This window comes from Python bivittatus, unplaced genomic scaffold, assembly GCF_059951505.1.
Source record: "Python bivittatus isolate LINGU-HERP-01145 unplaced genomic scaffold, Pbiv_v1 ctg000020_np1212, whole genome shotgun sequence".
In the NCBI taxonomy this organism is placed as follows: Eukaryota; Metazoa; Chordata; class Lepidosauria; order Squamata; family Pythonidae; genus Python; species Python bivittatus.
The window spans coordinates 111,964,838-111,976,761 of record NW_028277030.1 but is presented as its reverse complement, the minus strand read 5'-3'; the positions used below and the strand labels follow the sequence as shown (position 1 = coordinate 111,976,761).

General features: G+C 39.2%; 1 protein-coding gene across 2 annotated transcripts in view; it reads left to right on the top strand.

Annotated features, from left to right (window-relative positions):
- The first annotated feature begins 280 nt into the window (after positions 1-280).
- Positions 281-11,924, top strand: part of KCNK2 (potassium two pore domain channel subfamily K member 2) — a 78,816-nt gene continuing 67,172 nt past the window's right edge. For both annotated transcript variants that reach the window (XM_088146703.1, XM_088146702.1), the window contains exons 1-2: positions 281-777; positions 3,644-3,954. In XM_088146703.1, coding sequence (XP_088002829.1) covers position 777; positions 3,644-3,954 — 312 coding nt within the window. In that variant the 5' untranslated portion in view covers positions 281-776. The remainder of the gene's footprint in view (positions 778-3,643; positions 3,955-11,924) is intronic.

Below are 11,924 nucleotides of genomic sequence, written 5' to 3'. Positions count from 1 at the left end.
GTCAGGCGGGAGCTGGACCCATGGGCTCAAGCGGCTCTCGGTCTCTTCGAAGAGCCCACCCTGAGCAGAGGCTGCCTGAGGTCGGCTCCGAAGCCCGCCTAGTATTCATAAGGGGCGTGAGGCTGGCCGTGTCACGCACCGAGGTGGATGAAGAGGCACGACCAGCGGCCCCGCGGTCACCTGTTCCGAGTATCCGAGGGAGGCGGGGCCGGAGGGAGAAGTCCCCTTCCGTTTTACAAACCAAAACGCCGTGCCTGGCAAAAGAGGTCCCTCGCGCCAGGGAGAGACAGCGGGCCGGCCGAACTCCGCCGCGAGTCGCCCACGGGAGAAGCGAGCGAGCCAGCCACGTTCAAGAAGCTCGGGGAGACGGAGGTGGCCGGGAGGGGGTGAGGCGGAAGAAGAGGAGTGTTGTTGAGGGAGTTCCATACATACACACCTTGAGTGGTGCCCAGACACCGCGCGAGACGCACGCACGAGGCGCTACACACACACACGCACAACTAGGCGAGCGCAGGCGGCTCACACACCCCAGCGAGAGGGCGCGCGTGGAATCCGAGCTCAGCATCCAAGCCTTCCCTCCTCTGCCTCTCCCTGTCTCTTTCTGTCTCTGTGGTTCCTCTCCAGTCCCACGCGCTTTCTTGTCCTCTTTTCTCCCCTCCCCTTTCCTCCCTACCCCTCCCACCCCCCACCTCTTTGCTCTCAAACTCTGCCTCCCCGAGCCCTGAAAAAATGCCTGCCCGTGAAGCGAGGAGAGGGCACCGGGTCTGTAAATAAGAAGTGAGTACTCGTACAATGGCGCGTCTCGCTGGCTTGGAAAAAAAAAAAAAAAGAATCCGGCTGCCTGGAAAAATGCTGCATGCTCCTTTGCTTTTGCCGATGCATCTTCGCTCTAGGGCAAAGGAAGCCCCCCCCCCCCAGGTCCTACCCTACCCATTGCAGGCGAACCCGTTTTGCCCATGCCCACCTCCCCGCTGCCTTTCTCTCCCTCCCCCACCCCCTCCCTCCTTCCCTCCTCGCCATCCCTATTGCACGGGCTCTTCCTGCTGCATGCAACACCTTGGCTCAAAAGCGCTAGGTTACACTTCATCTTTGTTTAAGGGGTGCCTAGCTTTGACTGACAAAAAAAGGGGAAACGAAGGGAGGGAGGCTTTTGTTTTGAAGGCTCAAGCAAAAAAGGTGGTATTGCCATTAAAAATTTTTTTAAAAAGATGGGGCTTTTCCAAACTCGTTGCCTGCTATCCTTGTGGACATAGAAGGAAGATGTGCACTGGTGTCTTAGCAAATGATTTCAGGAGCATCTCTTGGGGAGGAGGCAGGGAGGAAACTGGTTGCTTCTTATAAAGAAGAGAGAGGGATGAGGATTAATTTTCCTCCAAACATCCACAGAATTGGGAGGGTTTGTTCATTGCTGTGCGTGTTGCCTGTGTGTGAAAAGGGAACCTTGAATCTTGGCTGGGTGGAAAAGCTTCCTATGAGCTAAAGGAAACAGGGAAGAGTGTGCAGTAGCACCAGTTGGAGCAGTGTAAGAAGACACTTTATGCTTCCATCCCATTCCCATTGTTAGTTTAGCTGCATGCAGCTTCCTAAAGGGGAGTGGATTAAGGCAACTTGGGAACAGCACTTACCCAGGATGCCAAGATTTCCTTGGGAGTGTGGGCGTACACTGCCCCTGAGCAAGAGGGGGGCGCTATTGTTATCACTATGATAAATCACTGTTAAAAAGAGAACAGCAGGTGCAGGTGAATAGAGGAGGGTTTGTTGCACTAAACCTGGATTGCCTCCATTTTGGGGTGGGAAGATGGATGGAAGAGGGTGACAACACACTCAGGGAGAGGAGATCAAAATGGTAGTTGCTGTATCAAATGATAATGGAACAACAGGATTGTTTTGTGTTGCTGCTCCTTCCTTGCTTTTCTTTCCATGATACAATTCTCAAAATAAGCCACCATCCACTTAACATCTCTTTATTCTTGCATACCCAGGAAGTCCACAGGGCTTCACTGCTAGTACTGCAGTTTAATTATCTTGTAGATTGCCTGGTTAAGCTGCCAGACATTACCATCATGAGTCAAAAAGGATCTTACGTGAAAGCCTCTAGGCAGCATCATTTAGTTACAGCTCTCAAACCAATGATTCTGGAATCCTCCCCTAAAATCAGTGGAATTACTTCCATCACATCTACTGCAGGTGGAGATGGTTGTAAGATTGCATTTCTGGGCTCAGAAGGATGGGATTGTATCAGGATCCTTGTTTTGTACCAAAAGTTGTCCCAGAGCCATCATAATATAGGAATTAGGTATCTGATAGTGTCACTCAAGTCCTAGCTTTGTAGGACTTGGGAAATATTAACTACTTGGTGCCACTGTGCAGTAAGTCATGAAGAATATTCATCTGAGGCTTTTCATCTGCAGCTTCTTCCACCTTCTGCCCTTCATTGTGTAGGAGAAAGCTCAAGTGAACTATGCTAATTACATGTTATCTTTGACTTCAAAACTTGTCTTCCTATGCCTCTTTCAACATTTGAAGATGGTGCAAAGTTATAGATTAACATCCTGAAGAACATACTTTGCATATGGAAAATGATGCGCTATGCTCTTTAAGACTTGCCATCTTTCCGAGTGAGTAGTAAGGATGGAAGAGGAGGGAGAGAGATTTATATCTGCTTTTAGGTGTAGGATTTACTTTGACTATCAGGGTCATTGAAAGAAAAGTGAAATGAAGGAGTACACTGAATATTGCCAATATCTTAATGACTTAATAGGTAATGTTATATATCTTCATTGGACATATTGTTTTTGGTAATTATAGGTATGCTGGGACAATGCTTCAGTGCATTATATCAATATCAGTGTCAGTGCATCAATAGGCAGCTGCAAATAAGAGAGTGGGAGGGAAGATCTTTACCTGAAATAGCATCCTATGGTCCTAATTACCTAAAAATGTGGTACTGGCACTTATGATTTATTTATTTATAATTCCCAGATATGGGCATGAATTTTGTAGCACACATTCCTTAAAGGGCTTTCACTTAATAAATAATACCAGTTGGTGATACACTTAATAAATAGTTGAAAGATTTCCATAATAAAAAATATAGAGATAAATGGTTTACTAACACATTTCTGATACACACTGTGTGTGTGTGTGTGTGTGTATATATATATATATATATATATATATATATATATGAGAGAATACATTTTAATTAATATTCAGTATCATTGGTAATATTTAAAATAGAATCAGGATTTGGGAAACAATGTGATAATCTGATGGAATATTAATCGTAAATGACATGTTTAAATAATCAATATTATATCATTAGTTTTATGGCTAATGATTTAGCTGTATAAATATCTGTGATATCTGGATAATATATCTAGTAATAAAGTTATATGCGGGTGTGGAATAGCAAATGTAGTAATTTTGTCACAACAGATTGCTGGAATCCTTGAGCCATAATAAATTCTTCAACAGGTAGACAAGTTGAATTCATTTCCAGAGCTAGAGTCTCTGAAGTTAAATTAGAAGAACAATTCACAGCTTCTCTCTCTCCTCTTCCAGCAGGAAAAATAACTAGGTAAATGTTGACAGGCCTTTTAAAAAATTAACATTGTGTTTCTTCTCCACCCCTTTTTATTAGTGGCGGCACCTGACTTGTTGGATCCCAAATCTGCCACTCAGAACTCCAAGCCACGGCTGTCATTTTCTACCAAACCCACTGTACTTGCTTCACGGGAGGAAAGTGATACAACTATTAATGTTATGAAATGGAAGACGGTGTCAACCATTTTTCTAGTGGTGGTTTTGTATTTAATTATTGGAGCTACTGTATTCAAAGCCCTGGAGCAACCACACGAAACCAGCCAGAGAACAACTATTGTGATCCAGAAGCAAATGTTTGTGTCACAGCATGCCTGTGTGAATGACACAGAACTTGAAGATCTAATTCAGGTAATTCCCTATACAGAAATGTGTTCTTCCCATAGATTTAAGTGAAGCAGTATTGATGTTGCTGTTCTAGCTACAATGTGATAGTGCTGATATTTGGCACAAATAATTTATGTTGTCATGTGTAAAAAGCATTGCTAATCCCAATTTGGATACTAGGCTTGCATTCAACCTAATCTTTTCATTGAATGCTACTCTCGTGTTTTCTGAATTATTCATTGGCAGATGCAATCCAGTGTGCTTCTTTTATATTGGGTCAGTTGCAAACTGATTTACCTGGCAAACGAGGGAAAAGATTATTTCTGGACAAAAGTGGGGTACTGGTTTTAACATCTTGCTTTTTACTTCGATGTTTATAATCTTTCTTTCTTTACTTTTTCTCTGTCACTTAGAATACCACTATTACATGGAAAACAGTGCTGAATCATTATAGTAAAAGTCCCATATGTGTCATTTTCAAATACTCTTGCAAAGTTTACATTGGTCAAAGGAATGTTCTTTACTGTTAAAATGGTTTAATCCTTTTAGAGTACGTGTATTCACAATGTGATATTTCTGTTAGATTCACCTTATGATATCTCCATCGAAAAGATAAAGTGATATTGCCAAAGGTAAAGTACCATGTTTCCTCTAAATGGGTTGGTGGGATACAAAAGGCTTCAGGGGCAAGAGAAGAAGAAAGATTTGTTGTGGAAACTTGTTTTATGCTCACACATTGTTGTTGGATTCATCTCCGAAACTTACATGTTTCTTGTTTTTAGAAATTTGCCCTCTATTTCTACCAACCTCTCATCTTTTCCAATCACTTAATTCTGCTTGAAAATATACTGTGTTGAGGACAGGAGCTGAGTTGTTCATCCATAGTAGTAACAGTTTTGCTTCAGCGATGATGCTTCCCTGTATGATTGAACACATAAACAGTATTTCAGAACTTTTTCAGAAAGATTCTTTGTTCCTGGTGCACTTATGCACCATTTATGAAGTATGCTTCAACAAAATGGGAAATAGCTATTTCTAAATGGGGAATAATTAGCTGAAACAATCATACCAGTTCGAAAAAGTTGCTGAATTTTATTTGTAACATATATTATCAAGGGAAAAATAGCTTGGTTGAAACATCTATCTGTGATGAATCCAGGTTTCCCTTCCCTTCTTACTTCTCTAAACAAAAAATATGTCCAGACATTCTCAAATTAAAGCCACATCAATCCACATTCCAGAATGGCTTTTTTTGATAACTTCACCTTGTGCATGGGTCCTAGAGGTGGCTGCTGAAGAGAGAGATTCAAACTAACCAGTAATGATACTGGAAGACCTGATCAGGATTCTTATAGGAAGTTCCTGTTTAGCAGAGTGCTGAGTCATAAGAAAACCTGCCTGGGAAGCCATTTCATGGGGTTTTTACTGCAGGAATGTCTCTTGTTTAGAGAATGGTCTAGATATGGGGAAGAGAAGACTGGATCTATCAAAGTATCTGCTACCAGTATGCTGTGCTAGCATAGTTCTAGCAAAAGGTAAAAACTGGGAAATAAACATTTGTCAAATTAAAAGTTGAAGTATGTAGAAAGAACACAAAGGACTTCATTTCTTGTTGGGTCTTCAATGCTAGATAATTACCAAAGCTACAGGCTGCCTTCCCAGCTTTTAGTTTTCAGTGTGAAGCGAGGGAAAGGGTCAAGCCATTTATATATGCAGCTGTGGCAACAGGTCTTTGAGGTCTTGGGCTGATCTGGATTACCTGCTTGGCCCAGCACAAATACAGGCCATTGACTATTTCTCAAGGGCAGAAATGTACAACACCAAACAAGTGGTGCCATAGAAGTGCTGTCCGGGCTTGAAGACCTGCTGATTCCAAAGAGATGCTATTATTGGTTCTAAATGGAATTGCATGCCCCTTAGCAGAATTTGTTCACAGTTGGGAAACATCTTGAACTCATAGCTCCTGCTTGAGGAACAAGTGCCAGTTGTGGCCAAAAGGGCCTTTCAACAGCTCCATTGTATGCATCAATTGTGACCTATCCTAGAACAGAAGGCATTACTGTCACTCATACCTTAGTCATCTTGCAAATGGAGCATTTCAACACACTGTACATGGGGCTGCCCTTGAAGACCAGCTACACCTGGTCTAGAGAGTGATGGCTCATCCTGCAGAGTTGGCATGCTCTGGGTTCCTTCAATTAAACCATGCCATCTATTGGGACCTTGGAAGCATGCCTTCTCTGTAGCAGCACTTGCCCTCTGGAACAAGGTCCCCCTGAGACCTGGATGGCTCTCAGTCTGCTGTGTTTGGAAGAGCCGTGAAGACCTGGCTCTCCACCCTTTGGCAAAGGAGAGTAAGACCCCTCACTTCATCATGCATACCATCTTTATCTTTTATTGATTTTATTGTTTCTTTGATTGTTGTGAGCCACCCAGAGTTGTTGAAAGTTGGGCAACATGCAAGTTTAATGAATTATTATTTTTAATATAAACCTCGAGATTGTCATCTACAAGGGCTTTTCATTATTGCCCCTTCGTCTGAAATAATATATCCCCAGATGTTCAAAAGGTACTTCCCTCTTGACATTTGGAAAGTCTGAAAAGTTTTGATTGTTCCATTAAGATTTGGGGGCAGGGTTGTTGTGACTATTCCTTTGCACAATAAACGATTCTATGGTTCTGAATGGTTGGACTTCCATTTTACATATAGTTATAGTGTGATTTATGTTTTTTGAGTTTGGATTTTGATTATGTTGCTGATTACATTATATTTATCTTGTCTATTTATTTTCCCAAGTTCTGAGTTGGGGGAATTTACACTGTTTAGAGTTGGTGTGATTAGAATTAAGAGTCTTGTAAAATAAATGGATGGATGGATGGATGGATGGATGGATGGATGGATGGATGGATGGATGGATGGATGGATGAATGAGTGTATGTTATCCCCTACCTGCCCCCAGCTCTCCAGGAAGGCAGTGTCCACCTGTCTGGTTCACACAGTGCTATCCAGTTCACCTGCTACACTTCATTTCATTGTAGGCAAATGACTCTACTCCAACTGATTACTGTGCTCTGTGGCAGGAATGCCTCTTCCCCTCCAGCCACTGGTTGCTATCCTCATGGCCATTTTTAAAATAATGATAAAAAGCTGTTGTTTCTTTACAAGTTCCCTGATGAAACAATTAAGAGGGGACCTGTCTGGTAAATTGAATGGCAGGTCATCACTGTGGCCAAAATGGAGGAAAATACTGAAATCCAGAAAGGGATATTTTATTTCCAGATAATTTTCTCATGGAAGTCCAGCAGTTTAAGGCCGTGGTGCAGAAAAGCCCTCTGATGAGAGTCTGCAAAGTGGCTGAGCTATTATTATTAAGAAACCCACAACTAGGAATAGAAGAGTTATAAAAGTGATTAAATAGATGTGCTTAGCTTAAGATCTTAGACAGCAACTTTCCAAGGCACTTTATCACCACAACCATTGACATGAAAGCTAGTAATTAATTAGTATGATGAGACTCCTATCAGGCACCAGTATTCTGGGATAAAGGAAGTGTCGGTCATGTCACAGAGATACCACAAGTATCCAGTTGATCTGCCTTGGAACTGGGATGCCTCAAGCCTGGGTTATATTTTTTCCCCAATATTCTGAGTTGGCTAATTTAAAGGAATGCTTGTAGATAACCTGGCAATAAAATAGGCATTTTTATGTAATGCGATTGTCTTTAATGGGAAAAGTTGAATTTTTATAAATTAATTAAAGAAGAAACTGCATGAAGAGTAAGACTTAATCCAGCCTCCCCAGTATGGTTGCCTTTAGATTTTTTAAATTTCTAATTCCAGAAAAACTAGAGAATCATGGGAGCCAAAGATGCATATATAGAAGACATCATACTAAAAAAGGCTTTTCTGATCCCTCTTTTAGGTTTTTACTCTTATTCTTAACAGTCACCAAAACTTACATATCCTAGGAGAAAATGGATTCTTTAGCCAAAATGTCTGGATAACAACAAAGGAAAAAGACAAAGCACAATTATAAATGTATATAAAGCTGGTATATTGGAAGTCTTCTGTAGCAAGGTGTTCTAGTTGGCAGAAGGTTATGTGACTGATCTAGATCTTTGCTGCTGCCGCAGTGTGGAGTTCAAGCAGTGGGTCAGTCAATATGAACTAGCTATCGTATGAACTGGATCAGTGACAATGCTCATATCTTATCAAAAGGACTTTTGGGGAAGTTGGCTTTTCAGGTTTAACTTTTTCTCATAAAGCAGCAGTTATTTATGAACGTAGAAATAACACAAAGAAGTTTCTAATTAGTTTTGAGTTGTGACAATGTTGGCACTCCCACAGATAAGTCTAAAGCCAGCAAACTATAAAATCTCCTGTATATGTTCTTATTTCAGATCAGGATAAGATGAAATATAAGACACTATTAATTAGAATGAATATAATTTTACTATAGCCTCTCTCTATGTTGCTGTCCATATTTCTGGACCACAATTCCCTGACAATTGTCAGGGCTATGGAAACATGCCCTGAGTGGGACTGATGGGAGTTGTAATTCAAACCATCTGGAGAATATCAGGATGGGAGTGGCTATTACATGCTGACTCAAATTAATGCAAAAAGTCTTGATTGAGGCTAACATTTTAACTCCAAAGCAGCTAGATCTGAATTAAAGTTCCTTCGTGGAAAAACTGAGTAAATGTAATCCATGGCAGTTCTTTTATTTTTAAATGTATTTCCTCTTTGAAACACAAATTTATTGATTTCATAATCATACAGATTGTTATTTATTTATTTTTACAAAGCAAAGATTTCAGACAATATTCAAACTTATGAATGGTTATTTTACGCTCTGGTAAATATCTCAAGAAATAGTGAAAGAGTGCGGGAAAATAATTTTCTGTGAACTGTTCTAGATACTTTCTCCACAGTGATTTAGCTATTCTTTTATACAAAGTGCAACAGTTCATTAGTGATCAGCAGAAAATTTCATTTGGTTCCATTTTCTATAAGATCTTATTAAAATGAATAAGTGCTCTGTTCAACCAGACAGCCAGCTTTGAATGAGAGTACTGCACAGGTAATATTTATAGATTTATTAACATTTGCAAATATCTTTATAATGAGCCCCATAGTTGTAGAGCACAATGAATGTAAAGCATGATTATAGCAAACAAAATTATATCACACAGCCATATTCATGAAAGATCTAAGATTTCTGTTTCAGTGAAAAACCAGTTTTTTCTTTCTTTTGCTCTGTGCAATAACTAAAGCAGCATTAAGGACTTTATGAAATAGCTCTGGTCATTTCTGAATGATTAAACACTTTCATTAAAAATTCTGTTTCATTCCTTATCTTTCTAAACTTTCTTTATATCATTTAATATACATCATTAGAAAGTTTATAGAAGTTACACAGAACATGAACTTATGAATGATATATTTTTAGTGATAGATCCTTACTTTACTGGCTAAATTCAACAGCTGAAAACCATAACCCCCAAATTTCCTAGGTTTACCTTTTTTTGCTAGCTTTCTATGAGGACAAATAAATGTAGGCTACAATACCATGGTGCTTGAGAGTGTCCTTAGGCATTATAGTCTTTTTCAGAATTTGTCTGAATTTGGAGAAAACATATAATTACACCCAGGATCTACTCCAGCCACTCTGGTCTGATGTTGGAGCTCTGACATGAAAAAAAGCCAAAAGTACATTTGTCATATGACAATCTTTGTAATTTCTGGACCTAATGCTCCCCCAGCCCCAGACATACTTGCAATACGTGGAGGTCTTTCAACCAATCATGGAGGTGGCATAAAGAATATCCTTCTTCCACAAGAATTTGAGGTGGGAAGAGAGAAATTCCTTTTACTAGTTCCACATCCACATCTCAGGAGGCTCCCAGACTATAGGTTTAGGACTGAACATATGAATACAACAATTTTTTTCTTAATCTGCGCTCAGTCATTACTGATTCTGCAGTGACTGCATACAATAATATGATTATCTAATTTCTGACTTCTGTGATTCACATAGTCAGTGCAGACATTGACTTTTTGTTATGGATGCCTCCATAAAAGAAATGTGTATACTTTTCATTGTATATACTTCCATTAAAAAAATCAGCATCATAATTTGTGACCTCAAATCCTAAACTTAGATTCACGATAATGCTAACAAGTACACAGATGTTAACATCAATTAGAGTAACTACCTTCAGTCATAATGAACAACTGATTAAGAATAATAACTCTTCCAGGCAGCAGTTCTATCATACACAATATACAGCTGTTACTTGTGGCTAATCTGCATGTCTTTCCTTGTGACAAGGACATAATATTTTCCTTGCAATGGACAAGCCCTGTTTATTTATTTATTTCCTAAACACTGTTTTCATTATGCACAATTATCCTAAATTTGAGTTAATTGTATGTGTTCACTACCATTTCTTTAGTGCAGAGCTACAGGATAAACAATGTATAATTAACTGATTTTAGAAATTGGAATGGCACCCACATTCAGGATAGCATCAAAACATGCCAACTAGGATTGTATTGAAATAGTCCTCCTTTTATGGAGCGTAAGAAGAATGATGGAATTGTTAATTCTTCTTACTTTTTATGTTTCATCCTCTTAGATTTATCTTTCTGAAGGTGTGCTTCAATTGTAAAAAGCTATTCTGCTTCTCTGTGTTGTTGCAGATTCTGTCTCTCAGTGCTTTAGCCTCTAAATAACTAAAGACAGCGAAAGGACACTTTAGTTACTGTTATTCTTTTACAACGTTCACTCCAGGGCCAAGACTTTGCTTTCTTCATACTCATTCCCATATGTGCAACAATGAAGGTCAATTGCAGCATTAGAAGCTTTGTGTCTTACTGGGACCCTTTAATAAGCACACACAGAAATGTTGCATACATTTTATATTATCCTTTTAAGGGTTTCTTTGAGTGATCAAAACTGGGGACTTATTTGCAATACATGCTGACATCTTCTTTCTCCCTTTGGACTAAATATGTTGTTAGTGAGCTAGTTAACAGCTTATGGAAAGACTACATTATTTACGACTTTTGTTTATGAAAGTTTTGCCAATGTTTTCTCTTCTTACTAGTGTGGGTGGTTGTTTTTTTTTTTTTTTGTCTCAAGGGCACAGACTCCTTTGCACAGAGGGCTAATAAGATGCATAGTGACAAAAAGCCAATTTTGCTGGATCCACCAACTGAGTCATGATTTACCACTAATATAAGTGGTTAGCACTGGAATGAGTGGTAGATACCTTTAGGCCAGAATATTACTTCTGAAATCAAACAGAAATATGAACAGTTTAAGAAGTTGACCATTTAAGGCTACAAGGAATTTAACATCATGCTAGTTCCCCAAGAAGTTTTACACTAATATGGTGATCGATCATGTCAGATATATCAGAAATTAAATAGTTTAATGGTCTATCAAATTTCATAGGTTCCAGTGACAAAACACATCTGTAAAATCTCAATCAAAATAGAATTTGATGTAATGTATTCAAAGTGACATGCAGAGCTGCGTGAATGCTTTCCATCTCTGGATAGGCTGATGTGCTGCTTCAAAACATGTGGATTGTGACCTGTAATGCCTGATAATGCAGTACTGGAGCCCTATAATAAAACACAAATTATCTTATAAAGTGGTATTGATCTAATGCTTTATCATGCAACATTCTCAGTAGGAAGAATATTGTCATTTATGGGATTTATGACCAGAAATGTTGCCACTGAGAAAATGAAATACATCAGTATCAGGTTTGCTAATGAAATTGCTAATTCATTTTCAATTGCTAAAGGAGTGTACATGTTATTTTGTTGCACAATTCAATTAATATATCACTCTTTAGCTAATCCCTTGTTGTTTTTTACAGTAATGCTGAAATATTAAATATTACAGACTTTAATTATTACAACCTTACCTGAAATATAACATTTTATAACATCCAAACACACATAAATGATGCTTGGAA